The sequence below is a fragment of the Eublepharis macularius genome, chromosome 12, assembly GCF_028583425.1.
Source record: "Eublepharis macularius isolate TG4126 chromosome 12, MPM_Emac_v1.0, whole genome shotgun sequence".
Taxonomy (NCBI): Eukaryota; Metazoa; Chordata; class Lepidosauria; order Squamata; family Eublepharidae; genus Eublepharis; species Eublepharis macularius.
Window position 1 is genome coordinate 30,660,829 of NC_072801.1, and position 21,858 is coordinate 30,682,686.

The 21,858-nt window shown below is 44.0% G+C and overlaps 1 protein-coding gene across 2 annotated transcripts in view; it reads left to right on the forward strand.

Annotated features, from left to right (window-relative positions):
• Positions 1-21,858, forward strand: part of LOC129338234 (zinc finger matrin-type protein 1-like) — a 44,577-nt gene that overhangs the window by 14,153 nt on the left and 8,566 nt on the right. For both annotated transcript variants that reach the window (XM_054992295.1, XM_054992296.1), the window contains exon 2: positions 18,103-18,209. In XM_054992295.1, the coding sequence (XP_054848270.1) occupies positions 18,103-18,209 (107 nt within the window). The remainder of the gene's footprint in view (positions 1-18,102; positions 18,210-21,858) is intronic.

The following is a 21,858-nucleotide window of genomic DNA, read 5'->3' on the forward strand; positions in this document are numbered from 1 at the left end:
AAGCTTCACCATCCAGAGAAGAGGGGCATGGTCCGTCACCAGGAGGAAGGGCTTATTCATCAGGTAATACTGTAAAGCCCAGACGGCCCACTTCATGGCCAGAGCTTCCTTCTCAATGGTGGTGTAGTTTCTTTCTACCGGCTGCAGTTTATGGCTAATGAAAAGGATGGTGTGTTGACTATGTGCTTGATAACCTTTAATAAAATTTAATTAAAAAAAAAAGGATGGTGTGTTCCTGGTCCTTGAACTCTTGTGACAGGAATGCGCCAATGCATCCATTTGCACAATGAATGGCTGGTTGAAATCCAGATTTCGCAGCGCGGGCTCAGCGAAGGGCTGTGCACAGATCTTGGAAGGCATACCAGCGCTCTGGGATCCACTGTCCGAGAGGGTTGGTCTTTCCTGAAACTGTCCATCAAGGGGCTAGCTCGGCTTGCGAACTAGGCGATGAATTTACTGTAATAGCTCACCAGCCCCAACAACTGTTGCATTTGTTGCTTGTTTACAGGCAGTTTTCACTGCTCTAGGGTCACCAGTTTGGGAGGGGATGCAGCTGTCCTCTCCCCATGAGAAGCCCAGATACTTTAGCTCCTGGAACCCCAATCCCTTAGGGTTGGCTTTCAAACCTGCTGTTTGTAAAGCCCATAGGACCTGGTGCAGGAGGTCAAGGTGCATTGGCCAGTCAGGGCTATAAATGAGGATGTAATCTATGTATGCGGCAACGAATCCCTGGCATTGGGTGAGGGCTTGATCGACAACTGTTGGAAGGTGGCCGTGGACCCATGCAGGCCAAACGGCATGATCTAGAACTGGAACAACCCCTGTGGGGTAGCGAATGCTGTTTTTTCGCGATCCTCTGGGGCCATGGGAACTTGTCAATAGCCCTTCATTAAGTCCAATGCAGACAGGTACCGGGTGGCTCCCAGCTGATCAATGAGGACCTCTGCCCGGGGCATTGGATACGCATTAAACTGTGCTATCTTGTTAACCTCCCAGTAGTCTACACAGAACCTGATGGATCCATCTTGTTTAAGGACTAACATAATTGGGCTGCGCCAGGCACTATGGGAAGGCTCTATTACTCCCAGGCTGAGCATGTCTTCCACCTCCTTGGCTACCTCTTCCCACCTTTTCTGAGGCAGGGGCCTCCAAGCTGCCCAGACCACTTGCCCCAGGGTGGGTGAGTGGGTATAGTATGGGCCCCTCTTCTCTGGATGGCGAGGCTTAAGGACCATAATGCCCGAGCAATGCGTTGGTATTTGTCACTCTTACCTTTCAGTTTCTCGACACAACACCGCCCTGGGGGGTGGGTATGGTATGGGTCACTGTGAAGGGGGTTCCGCAATCGGTGATAGTTTCCTTGGGCAGGCCCACTTGGTGCAGCCCGGATGGTTGGAGAAGCTCCCGGGGACTGCCTCCACTCTCTCCTCCCTGGCCTGGTTCTGAAGCCCTCCTTTTATCCCTCCCTCTTATCTCTATTCCTGCCCTTCCGCTCTTTTTCTGCCCCCCCAGGTGATTCCCACCACCTTGGTCAGGTGTGGTTATACTCCCGTGCCCCACCCTGGCCCCAGCTCGCCATAGCGACTCCCTTCTTCCAGCCCCCACTATATCCTGTTGGGGGGCCCTGTCTCCCTGTGTGGCTGAGGGATGGGTGAGTTGGTGCCCTTCAGGGGCGGGCGGGCTGCAACTCCCTCCTGGCCCCCCTCTGGAATATTCCCCGGCTCTGCCCCCGCCTGGTTCACAGGCAAGCAGTTGGCCTCAGTCGGCCTCGGCACCACGAGTTGAGGCCGAGTGCGGCCCCACCAGCTTCCTCCCACTTCCCTGTCAGCGGCCTAGTGCCATCCCGGTGTTCTGCCCACCTCTGCCGCTCACTCGTCTTCCGGTTGGCTGCCGGGCTGGGGGGTATGGTCACCGAGCTGCTGGGCTGGGCAGGCTGGGCCCGGCTTCACCGGTGGTGTCCCTTCTCCCTTGCCATGTCATTTGACGTCGGTCCTGGTGAGTACCGCAGCGGCGGCGGCTGGTGCGGGGCAGCTGGGGGCTTGAGTCTGGGGATGCAGGGAGGCCGTCTCCAAACAATTCATTATTATCTTCTGTTATCACAGTACACCAGATGTTTGGGCTAGAATTTTTGATCCCTCACCAACTGGGATTTTATCTGAGAATCTAGGAGTCAGTGAGGTATCACCTTAGTATGTGGCATGTTTCAAGTAGTGTAGCTCTTTGCAACTGTCCAGTTGTTATCCTGTCTATGCTAATATCCTATTTTTTAAATTGTTGTTGTTTCTTACTAAAGGCGTATTATGAAATATAAAAACCAAAATCAATCTAACAGCACAGACCTGTAAAAAACAAGACAATTTAGTGAACTAGGATTGAAGAGTTGGAAAATAATGCAAGTAAATAATTAAAACCTATATAAAGCAACAAAATAGTCAATGCTCTCAAAGAAATACCTAAGGGAACAAAACTTTCCAAGATTCAGCAGACCATACTGAAGGAGGGTAACTTTGAACTGATACTGAATTGCAGTAAAAGATGGTGATATGTAATATACTACAATATTGTCGCTTACCAAAGCACCCTTCTGGGCTGAGCTATTGTCCCATGGTTCTCATCTCTTTATAAGAAGGCTGTTTTGAACACTGATTTTTGCACTTTTCCCAAAATGGTCTTCCTGATAGCCTCAGGCAGGACATTCCATAATGTGGGAACCACCAAAGAAAATGCATGAAAACAGAGTTGCCAGTTTTAGTTGTATGTGGGGGGCACCTTTAGAAGACTTTGCTCAGATGAGCACATCTTCTGTGCCAGGATTTAGCAGGAGAGGCAGCCCTACAGATATGTGGGTCCAAAGTTATCAATGGCTTTATATGTGATAGCTAGAACCTTGAATTGAATCCAATAACTGACAGCTGCAAAAAAACTTACTTTCTTCCAAGTCTGCATAGCCCAGAAGATGGCCCCATACCTAAACTAGGTTGATCTAGCTACTTGGATCAATGCCACAGTAGCATCAAGACTAGACTACTGTAATACACTCTACGTAAGTGTGCCCTTGAAGTCAACTTGGAGACTCCAATTGATATAAAATGCTACAGCTTGGTTACTGTCAGCTAGGTGGAGCATGCATATTACACCCATTCTACAGTCACGTCATTGGCTGCCCGTCAATTACCCAGCCCAATTCAAAGTTTTGGCTATCACATATAAAGCTCTTCATGGCCTTGGACACTCATATCTGCAGGACCACCTCTCACCCTCTTCCCCTCAGATAAGCTTATCTCTGACCAAGGCCTTCTTCAGGTACCACCGTGCAAATGGGTGAGATCAGCATCTGTCTGTGCATGTGTGTTCTCTGTTGTGGCCCCCAGCTTGTGGAATGACCTGCCTAAGTATTTGAGAAGGCCCCATACACTTTGGCATTCTGCAAACTATGTAAAACAGATGTTCATGAGGGCATTTAGGTGATAGATTATATTATGATACAGTGGTTCAAGATGATTTAATAACAGGAACAGAACCGTGGGCTACTACTTTGTGAGGTGGTATAATCTGTCTTCCATATGTATTATTTTGCTTTCACTACATATTTATCTACCTATGTATTTTCACCTTTTGGAATTATCATATGTTTAATACTTACGCTTTGTTTTTAGATTGCAGTAATCCCTTGTTACAGTGTTTTTGTTTAACCTGCCTATTATACCTCCTCTTTATGCTACCTTAAACTTTTACCTCAGGAGGGCACAGGTCACCACCAACACTCCTCCCCCCCGCCCACAGAGCTTCAGTTGTGCTGTACTTTACCCAAACTTTTTACCTGAAGAACACCTTCCCTTTGGGGTTTGAATCCCAATGATAACACCAACTGTGAAATGTTCCCCTTTGTGTGGTTTATATATTGATGCCTTTCTGACTTCCTCTGTGTTCCCAAAAGGATTTTGCTGCCCCCAAAGGTTTTCAACTTATATCTCTTTCATTTAATTGGTGTTATAGGAAGTCTTACTTACAGACAGTAGTGTAACAGAACAGTCAGCACATGGGTGTGGCTGTAAGGTAAAAAAGAGAATCCTATATTTCTGATGAATCAGACATTTTGCTTAACCAGAACTAGAATTTAATAAGTACATAAGCATGATGGTTGTAGAATATTGATAGGCATATTGCTTTCAGAATAGGTTCATAAGCATGATGGTTTCTAAATGCTACAAAGACTAATTTTCCATACAGTTCATCACTTACAGAATAATTCTTTCTTGTCATCAATACAAATACAGACTCACCCAGGCTTCCACACAGATTGACTGAATTAGACAGAACATGTGGGGACCCAAAAGGACATACAGGGGGCATCTCATTTACCCTCCCCCACCATGCCCTCTTTCTCTTCCCTGACCTCATAGCATCTCCCTTTTTCTTGCTTCCTTCTTCCTACCCTCCTTTGTCTGCTCCCCTGTCTTCACCTTTCCCCCTCTACCCCTGCAGATTCTCCCTCTATGGCTTAGTTGCATGGCGCTTCCTAAACTGGGCCCAGTTGCATGGTGGAGAAACTGCAAGGACTTGTGGAGAGTACTTCAATTTTTCCTGTATCACTTTCCCTACAGTATTTTGTCTTTCCCTTCTCCTGACAGCCTCCATAGGCTCACCTTTTCCTATGTCCTTCTCTCCTTCAAATCCACTGAACAACTTACCTTTTATCTACTCCCCACCTTCACCTATATTTCTTAATTTACTTCATTTATATAGTGCCTTGCTCCCCAGTGGGTACCCAGATCAGTTTACATCATTCTCCTGCCCTCCAATTTATCCTCAAAACAACACTGTGAGGTAGGTTAGGCTGAAATTGTTTGACTGGATCAAAGTCACCCAATACAGTTCCAGAGCAAAGTGGTGATTTAAACATGCATCTCTTGGATCTTACTCTGAAAATCTTAAGAACTACACTACACTATCTTTAGTGGGGAGGGGCCTGCTGTTTAAACAGGAGCAAGCAGCTGGGCCTGGGTGAGTCATGCAAGTCATGTGGTATCAAGTCACCTGGTGGTTGCTGCTGGGCCTGGCCCCAATGATTCCTCCCTCAAATGCTAAAACAGCCTGGAAAAAGGCCCTGCCCCTTCCCTCTGCCTTTTACTGACAGAAACCATGCCTGGAATACTGGCTGAACTATTACAGTTCCCTAGCGATAGCCACTGAAGCATCTGGTTAAAGCCACAGATGTTCCTTTTATCATTTTGGGTTTTTTAAACTTCCCCATACCATGTATTTCTATTAAATACCAGACTTTTCTGCAAATCTGGGACATTTTCCAGATGTGTAGGAAGATCTGTCTTGTCCATTCATGGCTCCAGTCTCCAGATTTAAGTATCCTCAGATCTTTGCCACTTGGCTTTTAGTATATACGATTCAACTCTCTCAGGCTTCCACACAGTTTGCCTGACTGAGATAGAATTATACTCTCTCAGGTTTCTACACAGGTTGCCTGACCTAGATGGAACAAACACTCAGCAGCGTGACTAATACTGCAGTTCACTCTGTCTTCCACGGTACAGGTACTGTTCAATCACAGCACACTCTGTTCACCCATCTAACCGCCCTTCTTTCCTCAAACCTGCAGTAACAAATATTCAAAGCCTCACGTTAACACACAGAAATAAAACAAAAACTTACTTACATTGCAAAACCTTACACTAGTCCTGTTCCTTTGCTCGTCAGATGTCTTATTCTGTTGATTACACTGACTTATAATGTGTAACCCTCCTTGAGTCTTAATGAGAAAGGCAGACTATAAATAATGTAAATAAATAAACATCAGACTATAACTTTGTACCAGTATCAGTTAATTTGCACATAAACTATTTGCTTATCTGGTGGTTGTGGATTTTCCGGGCTGCATCGCCGTGGTCTTGGCATTATAGTTCCTAACGTTTTGCCAGCAGCTGTGACTGGCATCTTCAGAGGTGTAGCACCGAAAGACAGGGATCTCTCAGTGTCAAACCAGAGTTGCATGGTGCAGAGTTGCAGAGTTTGACACTGAGAGATCTCTGTCTTTCGGTGCTACACCTCTGAAGATGCCAGTCACAGCTGCTGGCAAAACGTCAGGAACTACAATGCCAAGACCACGGCAATGCAGCCCGGAAAGTCCACAACAACCATCGTTCTCCAGCTGTGAAAGCCTTCAACAATATATTTGCTTATCTATTTGCACTTCTGACCTCCCTCAACTTCCAATATGTTTAACAGCTAATTCTGTTGATTTATAATGGGACTCGCATCTAACTTCTCTACATCAACTCCTTCCTTTTCCTCTTTGAGATTTATACTTGAATGATGCATGGTGTCATTCACTCCAAGTCTTCCCACTAAGATCTCCCAGCATGATTTCCCCTTCAAAAATCTATCTGAAGGAGTGAGCTGAGACTCATAAAAGCTTTTGTTTTACTATGACAGACTAACACATATACCTCTGTGCCCTCCATATATTGCATTTTCAACTCTTAACTGATCCCTTCTGCTAGAAGTCCAGAGGAAGCTATGAAGATTCCTGTTCCTGCAGCTTTCCCCAGTCTTCTGCCAATTATGCCTTCCCTTATTTTGCTTACCCCTTTGACATGCATATTCCCTCCTCACTTTCTTAGCTGTCCTCTCTCTCCTTTAAGTATCTGCCTGTTGCTCCCCTGCTGGATGCTGCTGTGCTGGTATTTGTTACCCTATCTGGCTCTGCCATCTGCTCCCTGCCAGTTCCTCTCTCACCCCTTTCTGTCTCTGAATAACTTTAGCAACCTTTCACTACACACCCAATTTATTTTCCACATACTTTTAAGATTCAACTTGTGCAAGCTAATCTCAGCTACCAAGAGAAATTATACACACACACAAACACATATGTATTTTTCTGCAACATACCAGTGGACTAGAGAGAGGTTTCAGTATTTCTGGCTTCTCTTTCTTTATACATATATTTTAAATTTACAAATTATTAACTTTAAATTTGCTCTTCCCTGCCCTGATATTGAGGAGGGAGGTGTTTAGATTACTCAATTAATCTCTGCCGAAACCAAAGTGGAATTTACTGCTAAGTAAACACAGGACAAGGCATTAAGGTTCCAAAAACAAAGGATGATAACTAGCGTATAAAACAATGTTTCTCCATGAGATGGAAAATTAATGTCCATGCTGTTTAGGCAATATATTAATGAATATGCATATTTAGTTGGAGGTCGTAGAATATGAATGCAAGCCATTTGCACCCTGGGACCAAGGCACTTGAAGAACCACCTCCCCCTATAGAGGCCTGCTTGCCAGCTGAGATCAGCACCACATCATCTGCTTGAGGTACCCTTTTTTGGGAAGGCATGCCTGACCCTCTCAGGATTTACAGCCTCACCGATTTCTCTTTCAAAGGGATTGCTGAGGTGCAGAAGGTGGCTGCACTGGCATAATTTGGAAAGCAGTACAACACTGTTCTTTTTCAGCATGCTTTTGCTCGCTGAAATCAGACTGCCAATGTAATTTTTCCTCTAAAGTTACGTGGTGTTGATTTTTCTGAATTGTTGGGTATGGTTTCACAGACTTCCTGCATTTGGCTACCATTGTTATATGGGGATTGTTACTATATTGTGTGTGTTTCCTTTTTTATTCCTGCCTGGCTTACTCCATCAATAGATGCTTCAAGATGCTAGCCAAGTTTTCCTGCCTAAATAACTTTAAAAATTCTATTTACTTATATCTTTTAAAACTTTTCAAAAAGTAATCAGACACAAATGTTCAAATAAACTACCTGCCACCATCAAATGGCCTAAGAAAACGTGGAGAGAGCCCCCTGGTTCTGAACTTATCTAGCGGCTACTAGCGGCTTCATACCTTTCTCCTCAATTAGAACCTTATTAGTTTAAACAGGTCTATTTAAACAAGCTTAACTACGTGAAGCAGACAAAAAACAGACTCCCTGACAGCCAATTAGATGTAGTCCCAACAAATTCCTGCTCAGTCCGAAAGCAACCAGCTAATCCTATACTGTAAACAACCTAATACACACACGTTAATACACAAATGCAGAGCTATTGCTTCCCACTTTTCAAGTATTATTCCTTTAGCTATTGCCGAGTTGTGCAAGATCCAGTGTACTCTAATACTGCAAATATTTGGATTAAGATCCAGTGAACATTGTATACATTTCAAATCAAAATTGAATGATAACCAAACATACCCATAACCTATGTGTCAGATTTGCTCCTGGCTTCATATATCTCTAACAGCTGAGTTTGATAACCCCAACTTAAGTAATCTAAGAAGTATCCAAAATTGTGGAGAATAATAATTTTTGTATTAATTGTAATCTAAAGTCTAAAGAAGTTTGTTTAATGCTATACAGTATTTTTTCCACATTGCTTTCTTTCTCATTGAGGATATTCCAATTGTGCCGTAGTTCCTCAGCTAAATGTTTGTGATCAGGTTTCAAAGAAGAATATGAAGACTGTATGCTTTTCATGATGAGCCTATAGAAGTCCAAAATGCAACATGCAAGGGAGATCTGAAGCTGCAAATGCATCTGGGCACTAAGCAATGGGTTCATTGCAGATATTGCCAGTGACTAGAGGAGTGAACATTATATTCTAAGTCTCTAAAGCAGTGGCCCTCATCATGGCACTCATGGGTGCTATGGCACCCACCAGTTAGGCTTACAACCCACAACCCTCACCTGCTATCCCCCCTGGCCCAACTCACCTGGCCAGCAAGCGGGGAGGCATGGTGCGGGGGGGGGGGGACCACAACGAGCTCTCCCATCAAGCTGGAAAATGACATCATTTTCTAACACAACAGAGGAGCATGGAAGCTTGTGTGACCTTGCTGCCCCCAGCTCCCTTCACTCTTGCTTTGGCCCCTGGTAACCCTACCACCAGTACTTCCTCTGGTGCCTGCCAAGTTATTCACAAAGTACAAGGGCTGATTAGGTGGTTATTATGGGCTGCCTCCATTCAAGTGAAATGAGCAATAGTAGCTACAGCTACTGGAGAATTGGGAGGACTGGTAACCACTTCTTTTTCACTGGATGGTACCATTTCTTCTTCTCTCCCCCCTTCCCCCAGACTTTCTTCCTTCTCCAAGCTTTAGCCCTCCCAGTGGATGGACCATGCTTCCAATCCAAGTACAGTTAATATTATATTTGACAGATCAATGGCTTGACTCTCAATAAAGCAGTTTCATGTGTTCAGCATGGCTACTATGCAATATTTTTGCGAATCAAGGAGGAAGATACTGGGTTGGGCACCACCACCTTTGACAGCCATTTTGGTGTGGCACTCACCACCACCTCTCAAAATTCCAGAGATGCCTGAAGGCTCAAGGTTAGGAACCCCTGCTCTAAAAGATATAATAGTTTCATCCCTATTTAACAGTTGTGTTAATTAAATGATACGAGATGCAATTAATATCAGCCATATGACCCATATGTTAATGTATAAATGGGTCAGATATCTTGGTTAACCCAATTTCTTTCCAGATTCTTCTAGTTGGTGAATTGAATGGGACAGCGTGCCTTTGAGATACATAGATAGTGTGCACCTAATGCCTCCCAGCATGAGACAGGATAAAGTTTTTTTCTGTTTTTGTCCATGTAGAGTAAAGAGTTTCTGAAGGAGGCTCTTGTTTTGTGATATTCTAAAGGTCGTACAATAGACCCTTAAATTAGGGAGTCCAAATACTACTTTTCCAGTTGGTAGCTGCAGTTCTAGGTCTTTGATTCTTCCCCTAAATGAATGTTCAAAAATGGAGTGAAAATTGAGAAATAATATTTTATACATATACATAGGTATGCTTCTTAAGTATATAAATTATGTTAAGGGCAACATTAATCTTTAGGATGCAGATTGTTAAAGGTTTCCTTCTGTTTAGATTCTCCGTAATCCTGTAATGTAAGGTTAATGGGTAAAAGCATTGAGTAATGGGTAAAATGAGTAAAAGCATCTCCATTTGGCATTGCTGTTGTTTCGCCCCAGTTAATTTTATATCTGAAAAGCCTTCCAGATTTAGAAATAAGAACTATTATAGGGACTGTGTAATCTTGCATTGTGTGTGTTATTTTTTATTATAGCATTTATAGGCTTTGATGTTACGTGATTTTAATATTGTTGGAAATCACTTTGTACAACACAGAATGCAGTGAATAGATCTTTTGAATAAGATGGCTCATATAGGTGAGACAGCATTGAGCATCCAGATCTGTGATAACTTCCTTGGCACTAGGACTCAGTGAGGAACCCACAATAATAAATGCAGCACATGGGAGCCAGTTTGGTGTAGTGGTTAAGAGCACGGGGCTCTAATCTGGAGAGCCGGATTTGATTCCCCACTCCTCCACTTGAAGCCATCTGGGTCACCTTGGGTCAGTCACAGCTTCTAGGAGCTCTCTCAGCCCCATCCGCCTCACAGGGTGTTGTTTTTGTGGGGATAATAATGACGTACTTTGTAAACAGCTCTGAGTGGATGTTAAGTCATCCTGAAGGGTGGTATATAAATGGAATGTTATTACTATTATGACTTATAGTATCATTTAAAATAGTTTGCCTCAAAATTTAGGTATTCTTCCACCTGCTCAAAACTCTAAAGTTGATCTTGAGACATAAGAACAGTAACTACAGGGTATGGTGCTGTAATAATAAATGACTTCAACTGTAAAAATGATGTTGTGACTAGAGGTAGGCACAAATTGCAATACGAAGCAAAAAACCGCACAAACTAGGTCGATTCATGGTTCGTGAAAATGGGGTTTGTGGGGCCCCATTTTCCACAAACTCCATGACTTTTTTAACCCGGTTCGTGAGAGTTGTTAGCAGTTTGTGAAGTCAGACAGGCTGGCGCTGCTGATCCATTAATTCTCACATGGTGTGTGTGAAACTGACAGCCTCGTTCTCCTGCCACTCGGGTGGTAGGAGAACGGGGCTGTCAGTTTCACAGAACCCGTGCTGGGTTCAGCCGATGGGCTGAAAGTGTGGGGTTAGTGAAGCTGACAGCCCTGTTCTCCTGCCTCCCGTGAGGGGGGCGCCGGCGGGGTTTTGAATACCCCTTCCATGCTTTACCTGGATTGCGGGAAGGGGATCTCTCCCCCTCCCTGCAATCCAGGGGGCGTTTAAAAGGCGCTCTTTGGCTTTGCATTGCAAGCAGTGGCCACAGCGCCCTTCCGTGCTCCACCTGGATTGCAGGGGCGGGGAGGATTCTCCCCCTCCCAACGTGATCCTGTTCAAGTTCAAAGCCCGCTGAGCAGCAGAAGAACGGGGCTGTCACTTTCACACACACCCTGCGCTTGGTTCAGCACATCGGCTGAAGCTGGCATGGTGTGTGTGTGAAAGTGACAGCCCCCTTCTTCTGCTGCCTGTGAGGGGCAGGAGAAGGGGGCTGTCACTTTCACACATATTCCACACTGAGTTAAGCCCATCGGCTGAAGCTGGCACGGAGTGTGTGTGCAAGTGTCAGCCCTGTTCTCCTGCCACCCGCAAGGGGCAGGAGAAGGGGGCTGTCACTTTCACACCCCCCCGCTTGGTTCAGCCCATCGGCTGAACCCAGTGCTGGGTGAGTGAAACTGACAGCCTGTTTCTCCTGCCATCTGAGCAGGATCAGATGAAGCCAGCGTGGGGTGTTTTGTGACAGACAGCCTTCTGTTTCTTCCTGGGGACAAGAGAAGGGGTCTGTGAGTTTCAAACACCCCACGGTGGCTTTAGCAGCTGGCGCCGGGTGTTTGAAATGCCACGAATCATGAACCAAGTTGTGTACTAGAAAAGTTCGTGGAATTTTGTGGTTCTTGGTTTGTGGAACTTGACGAACCACGAATCACATGGTTCATTTTTTTTTTTGGTTTGTGCCCATGTCTAGTTGTGACAGAGACAACATTTCTACCTCTCATAAATAGAACTGACTGTAGGGGAGGTGAGTCTGGACTTGGTCCTGAGTGCTGTGCAGGATCTGGTGTGTAGTAAGTGTTGCATGAATTAGGGATGGTGCCCACAGTGCCATGAAGTCTGGTAGTTCTGCAAATGAAAACAGGCACCATAAATCTAACATGATTGATTTCAGAAGAGGAAACTCAAAAAATGAAAGGAATTTATTTATTAACTTGGCAGAATAAATGCAAATTGATGCTAATGTGAGTTAAAAATTTATTTATATATTTAGAAGAAGATAGTTATGTGGTCTCTCCAGGAACCTGCCCAAGGCAGCTTATAAAATAAAAAACAATAAAAATAAAACATTAAAAACATATTAATTAAAATGCAGCATTAAAAGACAGTCAAAAAATAGACCACAAAAACAGACCATTGACTTCTTAGCAACGTTTTCCTGACTCAAATGGTATTAAAAGAGAATTTTAGGAGTATATTGCTCAAAACAAATGCTTTAAATCCATCATAAGTGGGAAACAGACGGGGAAGCAACTGCACCATTAGATGGCAGAGAAGTGAATAGATTGCTAAAGAAAGATATGGAAATGCAGAGAAGTTAAATTAATTCATTGCATCAGTTTTCACTGTGGAAAATGTAGGGTGCTTTACCTATACTGGAATTGATATTTTCAAGAAAGACTTTAAAGAACTGAGTCAAACAGATAAAGTCCCAGGCAAATACCAAAATTAAAAACTTGCAAGTCACCAGATCTGGAGGTCATGAATTTATGGGTTCTTAAAGAACTTGTAAAAAATTGCTGTCCTCCTAACAAAGGTCATTTCCACACGTCTTAACCGTTGTGCAAAATTGCACAAAACTCACTGAACGACAGCGTCTTCATGGCACAATTTCACATCATGACTCCATTTTGTGGCACGATGATGTCAGAATCGCACCATGAAGATGCCATCGTTCCATGAGTTTTGCATGATTTTGCGTGACTGTTAAGACGTGAAAACGGCCAAACGTGCAACTTGTTGCTAAAGTCTGCCTCCCTACTAGAGCAATGAAAAGTGTCAAATATAATTCTGACTTTTAAAAAGCTATCCAGAGGGGATCCAGGAAATTACAGGCCAGTCAGTCTTACATAGCAGGTTGATTTGTCCAATTTGGCCCCAAGCTCCATAAAGCTTGGCAGTTAAGCAGGGTCTGCCATGGTTAGTACTTGGATGGGAGATTACCAAGGAAAACTGGGGTTGCTGTGCAGAGGAAACCAACGGCAAACCACCTCTGTTCATCTCGTACCTGGAATGCCCTGTAGTTGCTGTAAGTTGGTTACCACACGATAGCACATTCTTCTAGTTTTATATCTGTTCCAAGTGAACATTTTTAAAGATGACATTAAACATATAAAAGATTGAACCCTACAGAGGAAGAATCAACATAGTTTCTGCAAACTCACCAGTTTTGGGGAATTCTTTAGAGTGTTAACAAAAATGTAGAGAAGGGAGTTCTAGTAGATACTGTATACTTGGACTGCCAATATACTTTTGACAGCTTCCATCACAGAAGCCAGCAAGTACTAAATATGTAGCTGTCATGGGATAAACAGTGGAGTTCTACAGGGTTGTTATTTTTTTAAATTGGGAGTGGTTCTATTTTATGAACGATCTGGAATCAGGAGTGAGCTGTGAAGCTGTCAGATGATCTGTGGATGACATCAAATTATTCAAAATAGTGCGAACCAAGGTAGATTATGAAGAACTCTCTCCAAACTAGGTAAATGGACAGCATGACAAATGAGGTTCCGTGTAAGTATAAAATGATGTACATTGGGATGTACAATATTCACTTAGACCCTGAAAAGTGTCCACTTTTATCATGACCTTGGTTTTTACTCTGACCGTTGCTCTTTAATGCCTATTTTTTCTTCCTTTTATGCCTGAAGTTTGTTTTTCCCCAATCAGCTATCCAAGATCCAATACAATAAGAGCCCTCTCTGTAACATACTCTTCTAACATCTCTTCTGCCTATTCCATTGGGGCTCTCCCCCAATTCTACCAGCTCTTCTCATACAACCTATTTGTCTTCCTGCTGCTAATTAGTTCTTTAACACATACAACTTTGATAACCTCATTGGAAGCTAAATAGGGGTTCTATCGCTGCAAGGACAATTGCGCAAATGAGGTTACCTTCTAGTTTTCTAAAACACTTCATACTATTACATCGGTCTTACATCGGACTGGATGAGGGCAAACAGACTAAAGGGTAATCCAGACAAGATGAACATGCTGTGGAACAGGAACAGGGTTTCAGCCTTTTCTGGAAGGTGGTGTTCTCCCCTTAAAAATTAGATATGGAATCTGGGGTTGCTCCCAGACTCCTTGGTGTCCTGTGGTAAATGGGTGGCCACTATCACATGTGCCTTGGTAACCAGGCTAGATTACTGTAGTGTGCTGTATGAGGGGCTGCCTTTGGAAGCTACAACTGGTTCATAATGCAGCAGACAGAGCATTAAGAGGGATTTGCCACAGTAGACATCAAATCTTAGTCCTGTATCAAATGCATGGACTGCCACTTTGGTTCTAGACCTCAGTCAAGGTGCCCCTTTTGACCTTTAAACCCCTTCTTTCCAAACTCATTGCTTCCCCCCATATGAATCAGCCCAGGTCCTGAGGTCTTCTGGTTGGGTTGCCAGGTTTTCACCTGGACAGTCCAATATTCTGGGAGACTGTCTGGGAAAACATCTCCCAAATACTGGACATCTGAGCTGCCCCTCCCCCCTGCTCTGTCACCCTCAACCAACCCGGCTGCCCAGCCTCCTCTGGCTGCACAGCGCCACCACTGGCCTGGGAAAGCAGCCAGGAAGTCTAGGTGTCTGGCCTCCTACGCAACACTGGCAGCAATGGCCAACCAGCCCAGACACCTGGCTGGCCTCCTTGGCTGCATGGTGTCAGTGGGAATGACCCGCAGGCTCAGGCACCTGAAAATGGGTTGGCATGATGATGTCACTTCCATTAGTGACATTATTACACCAACCGGGAGTGACTGTAATGAAAAAAAAGTCAATGCCGACTGTCCCCCCCTCCGGTCCAGTATTATTCCAGACCCCATCTGGTAACGATACTTCCAGGGGAAGGGCTTTTTTTTTGCAAGAATCTGCACCTTCAGAAGTTTGTGTAGTGGAGACTAGCAGAAGGGGTATATTGCTTGCTGTTTCTAGATTCAAAGGGTCTGCAGTGGAATAGGGAAAACCAGGGAGTTCCTGGGGCCAACTGACCGAGTAGTCAAATGCATGGATTATCCAGGGGAGACACAGCAGAACCGTTTTCCCTTCATCTTGGCCGTCAACACAGAATATCTTACGTCTCTTTGCTTGGCAGTCTTTCCCTGGCCACGGAGAGAGCAAACACTCCCCTTTGGAAACTGACTTTAAATACCATCTCTTCTCCAAGGCCAACAGCCAGTCCTGTGCCCCTTGGCAGCTATTTTGTGATCACCCCCACTACCCTTTCACCAAATTCTGAATGTGTCCACCTTCAACCAAGTTGAGGACCCTTGTTTTAGATTGTGTAACTCCCTCTTTCAGGACGTATATTGATCTTTGGCTTTCCCAAACTTTCCTGAGAAATGTGAAGATCTGTTTGTTCTGGAAAGCCTTCAAAAATGTTTCACATTGTTTTCTGGGGTCTACCATTTGGTTTGTTGTTTTATTGCTAATTATTGATGTTTTAATTTTTGTTTCTTAAAATTGTATTTTAATTTGTTATTTGTAAGCAGCTGTGAGCAGTCCCTGAGCACAAAAGCGGGATATCAAATATCACTGTTGTAACTAAAAATTGTTCTGAACATTTTTTTCAAAACCAACTAGCCCTCCCATCCCTTATTTTCCAGAGTTTCATTTTAACCTTAAATTTATTTTATATGGCTGCCAGTGTTTTTATGAAATGTTTTTATTTTAATGAAGTGGCTTTTCCAGTCTCTGAACTGTAATGACCAAAGTAGTGGTTTGTTGGTTTGTTGTTTTATTGCTGATTATTGATGGTTTGTGTGTACATGGTGTCCAAGGGCCACTCAATACATTACTGTTTCCTACATGGCAAAACATGAATATGGCATGCATCAGAGTATGGTTTTTACTCCTGAGCACAGTGAGTAGCTGCTGCTTTCTGTCCTGCTTGCTGCTACACACAGAACATCCCAGACATTGGTTTCTTTCCTGTTGTTGTTTATAGTCCACCTTTCTCACAGAGGTCCAAGGTGGATTACAGCAGTGCAAATGACAGTACAATATAATTGACAGCTAGGATATTCACTGACCAAGGTATAATACTGAAGAACAGTTGGGACATTCAGGGAAACAGATACAATAGGGAATGGTAGCAGAATTTTTTTTTAAACAAGCATAAAGTTGAGCACAGAGATGAAATCTATCTGAAACAAAGCATAACTAATTTCCATGGCATGTTTAGCAGTGAGGAAACTCGCTAGTAGGTGCATATCTACATCAGCAGAGAGTACCCAATAGCAAAGCATTCAGTCCTCATCCCTACCAAGGGATGTCTCTGAGCTATTTCTAATGTTCTAATGTAGAAATGGGGCTGCTGGGGCCCTCCTGTTCTTTAAAGGCTAGTCAGCCAGAAGTACACCAGAGACATAATACCCTGACCCTCTAAGGGAAGGAGGAGGAGTATGCACAGGGCCACTCCTCCAGGAAGGGCAGCACATCCAGGCTCATCCTGTGCTGTCTTTGATTGAAAGGGCTAGGACAGCTTTAGAAAGAGACTTTACAGGTAATGAAGTGTGTTTTGTATTATGTCCTGTCAAGTCACCTCTGACCTATGGTGACCGTAGAATGAAAGATCTCAAAAATATCCTATCATTAACAGACTTGCTCAGTAGAAAAGAGCAAAAGTCCAGTAGCATCTATAAGACTAACAAAATTTGTGGTAGGGTATGAGCTTTCATGAGCCACAGCTCACTTCTTCAGATACAGCTAGAATGTGAGTCCAGAAGCCGAATGATAATAGCCAGTGAATGACAATGGCAGGCATGATTGAATAGGGTGGGGTATGCAGAGGGCTAGTGGGTGTGGAGAATTTCGAATTGGTAATGAGACATGATTCCAATGTCTCGATTCAGTCCAGGTGAATGCATTGTCTTGAGCTTCATTATCGGTTGCAATTCAGCAGTCTCTAATCTCCCTTTGAAATTCCTTTGCAGGATAACTGCTACTTTTAGGTCAGCAACTGAGTGTCCTGGAAGATTAAAATGTCCCCCCACTGGTTTGTGAATGTTTTGGTTTCTGATGCTCAGATTCTGCAAACTGGAGGACATGGCTTCTTTCATTGAGTCAAACCATCTCATTTTAGGTCTTCCTCTTTTCCTACTGCCTTCCACTTTTCCTAGCATTATTGACTTTTCCAGAGACTCTTCTCATGATGTGACCAAAGTATGATAGCCTCAGTTTTATCATTTTAGTTTCTAGGGAGAATTCAGGCTTGATTTGATCTAGTACCCACTTATTTGTCTTTTTGGCCATACATGGTATCCACAAAATTCCCCTCCAGCACCACATTTCAAATGAATCAATTTTCTTCCTGTCATCTTTCTTCGCCGTCCAATTTTCACATTGTACACAGTAATGGGGAATATCGTTTGGATTATCTTGATCTTGGTTCCCAGAGAGACATCTTTATCTTTAAGGATCTTTTCTAGCTCCCTTACAGCTGCTCTTCCAAGTTTCAGTCTTCTTTTGATTTCTTCATTGCAGTCTCCTTTTTGGTTTGTGATTGAGCCAAGGAATAGAAAGCCTTGAACAGTTTCAGTTTCCTCATTGTCAACTTTAATTCCTCAGTGGTCGTTATTTTTGTCTTCTTGATGTTAGGCTGTAATCCTGCTTTGGCGCTTTTTCCTTTAACCTTCATGAGTAGTCATTTCAAGTCTTCACTATTTTCTGCCAGTAACATGGCATCATCTGCATATCTCAAATTGTTAATGCTCCTTTCACCAATTTTTACTCCACCTTCTTTTAGATCTAATCCAGCTTTCCGTATGATATACTCTGCAGGTAGTGGAGTAGGGGGTCAATATAGTTGCCCTCCATTGGACAAATGGTATCCCTGTCATACGTCATCTTGCATTTAATTTTTCCAGCATGGCTTTCATAAATAGCTGGGCCTCCTCCTTGTACTGATTAACTGCTTCACCCTTTACTGTTCCCTTTAGATGATACATTGGATGAGGCAACGAGAAAAGAACTTTGCACAGACACTTTCTGTAAAGTGTGTGGGGCTGTCCTGCAGTTTGAATCGCAAAGAGTTTCACATTATGAGGTAAGTTTCAGGATGTAACTTGTTGATATTTTACAGCCCCTATTCCTCAAGCAAGCATAGTTCCAGAGGCAACCATTACGTGGTCAGTTCCCTTGTGAGGATGCATCACAGGAGACTTAACATTTTTTTAATATATCTTTATTTACAAATATGCAAACTAAAAGATGAGAGGGTGAACAAGCGTGCAGAGGTACCGTGCTAATATTTGAAACTCCTCCAGTTCTCCTGCAGGTTAAAAATTCTATTCTTGAGGCTGACTTCTTGTAGGCAACAAACCCTATTCCAACTCGTCTTAAATGCATACTCAGGCAGAACCCTGGTCTCTGCCTCCACTCTGGCTGGTAAGAGTATCATCGAACTCTTGTTCCTTGGTGAAACATTGAGTGTCTATTTGGTTTAATAATAATCCATACATAAAATACATGGTCTGTGACTAGATTTTTATGCTATGCCATGTTTTAGAAGAAATCACTTCCAACCCAGAACTGATCTGTGAGTAAGACTTCTTGGACCAACTCAAGGAAAAAGATTTTCTTACTCAGATGTAATTGTAGTGCTCTTACCTGGTGTTCTAATACATGAAACTAAGGCAACATAAGCCTGTTCCAAGGGCTTTTTTGTTTGTTTGCTTGCTTTTCTATATGATTCCACATCTAAGAACACCGCCAGTATTTTCTCCTTGAGGTCCAGTTGCTGCATCACTCTGCTGAATATTGCTTTTTGGCTCATGGTCAATGGACAAGTGTATGTGTTTTGCTGTCTTCCCTACGCACTGATTGCACTGTAAGACAATTGAAGCCTGCACATCTTTCTGCAAAGAAAGTTCTAACATAATTACCCGGTACTTGTTCAGGTGGCTATGTTGGGCATGGCCAGCAACAGCACATGGAAAATCAGGCCACTGTCTTATGGAATATTGAGTTAGCTGCCTTGGTGTCCCTTATGAGAGCAGGAAGGTGCGGTATCAATTCTGTAAAATGAAATATAGAAATGAATTGTTCTATATCCAAATCTTGTGCCATCTTAGATAACGAACATTTATTGTGGCATAAGCATTCAGGCATCAGATGAAGTCCTATTTGCTTGTTTTGCACATTCAGTTGGCCAGAGCTATGAGTAGTAGAACAGTGGTGGAGGGAGAAGAGATTGCAAAAAATCAGAAGGCCCAGTTTCTTATGACACAAGTGTGATATTTTGTGTAGTGAGCTAAGTATCGCGATGTAGCTTTTGAGTCCAATAATGCTGGTAAAAATCCACAAATGATTTCTGAATGGAAAGCTTTTTGTGGGAGATTTGAAACATTTCTGCGGAAGCACTGTAACCTTTGCTAGCATGGTGTAGTGATTAGAGTGGCTGACTATGATCTGGAAGACTCAAGTTCGAATCCCTGCTCTGCCATGGAAACTTGCTGGGTAACCTTGGGCTAGTCTTTTATTCTGGAACTCACCATTTGTGTCCTGTTCACGTGCAGGCACTCTCAGACTGTGCAATGACATCACTTCTGGGAAGTGACATCATTGCGCAGGGCCTTGTGTCGCCCCGGGAGTGCTTCCATGCTTCACAGTGGGCCGAATTGGGCCCATTTGGGGCTGAAATTGGCCACTGCAAAGTGTGGGAACACTGCTGGGAGGGCCCTGGAGAGCTCTTACACTTCACAGCGGGCCAATTTAGGCCACAAATCGGGCCCACAAACAGGCTGAAATTGGCCTGCTGTGGCGCATGCCCCAGGAAGCACACTCCCTTGTCTTTTCCCTCACTGGCCAGGTAAGTGGCAACCATACCCTAGGCAGGGCCAGCACCACCATTGAGGTGGTGAGGAGGGAGCCACGGGTGCTGCAGGGCCGGAGGGGGTGCTGGGGGCAGAGGTGTGCGCCACAGAGCTGGCATGCCTGCCTCGTGCTGCCGCTGCCGCCAGCCAGCCCCGCACCACGGCTGCCACTGCCACACGCCCCCGGGTGGGCGCAGCAGCCATGGGCCAGGGACGGCAGGCGGCTGGGGCAGTGTGTGGAGCGCGGGCAGCCTCCTCATGCCGCCCCAGCCACCCGCTGACCAATGGCCCCACCTTTACTGAGTGATGATGTCATCATGTGATGATGTCATCACGCAGTCCCTGGGTGCATGTGCGCGAGTGGCCGCAGGTGCCAGAAACCCTGGTGCCGGCGGTGACCCTAGGCCCATCCCAGGCTGCAACCCCTATAACTATCAGGGGGAAATGAGAGAAAACTGTGGTTCATCCCTGAGGATATTTATAGAAACTTATTTTCTTGTATCTATGTATTGTTTGGATCTTGTGTGATTGGCTGGAGACAGTTACGACCAGTATTAGAGCAGCAGTCTTAAGTAACATTCTGAACTGCTGACCAAAAAATTCCAAAATAATAAACCTGTAGGACCCTCAAGCTGCATATTCTTAGAAAAAAGGCTTTCCCCCAGAAATGTTGAATATGTGACAAACTTTTTTCATGATACGTGAAATTGTACCTTTTGTATGAGGGATTGTGGTGTTGGTGTGTGTGTGTGGGGGGGGGGGCGGGGTGCATTTTACAAGCTTGTACTGGGCCCAAAAAAATAATGATTGCCTTGTGCTGATGTGCTCTCTATGCATTAAGTTTCAACAATCTGCGCAAATAGAAATTGTCCTTTAGGGCTGCATCCCACCTGTGAAACTTTCCCTTTTTACCTAAGGTTTGCCTGGGGCTTGGCTCACTAATAATGCTTCACCAAGCCTCAAACATTCCCCTGACCTCTCCCCCCCACACATCATAGCCAAGTTGTCCCTGCATACCGGTGTTTAAATCTGAGAATCAGGAGGACTACTTGGCTACAAACCAAATTGTGGAATTTCTCTTTTAACCTGCCTTGGATCTTTCTTTATTACTTTCTCAGTATTCCCAAAATGTTTTTGCTGCCACCAAAGGCTTTTGCCTTCGATCTCTTCCATTTATCCTGTATTATAGGAAGGTTTTGTAATGGATGGTAGTGTGACAGAACTATCAGTGCGTGTGGATGGCTATGAGGAAAAAAGGATCCTTTTTTGCTTAACCAAAAGTAGAACTTATTTATAAGTACATAAGCATGATGGTTGCAGAGTCATAAGCTTATTGGTATCAGAATGGGTTCATAAGCTTGGTGGTTTCAAATCAGTTCTTAAAAGGTATATTTGCAGACCAATCACAAAGACTGATTTTCCACACAAATCTTCACTAACCAAATAAACACTCCTCTCATCCACACAGACATAGATTCACTCAGGCCTTTCCACACAGCTTTCCCAACTTAGATGGAATAATCTCTCTTTGAGATACATGCAGACTGACCCAGGCTTGCACACAGTTTGCCTGATCCAGACTGAATGAACACTTTCCCCTCAGCACTATAACTAAAAACTGCAGTTCATGCTGCCTGCAGAGTATAGCTACCGCCCAGTCACAGTACGCTTCACTCATCCAGCCCCCACTCCTCACTTCAGAGGCCTGCCCTTCTAACCACAATAAACATATATCCAAACCCCCTACATTAACCAGCAGAAACAAAACACAAATTATTTACATGGCAAATCATTACGCAGATGCTTCTGTAACCTTGGTGGAGGCCCCAGAGTGCAGAAAAATCTGAACGTTCCAAAAATTATACTGGGGGATTTAAGCCT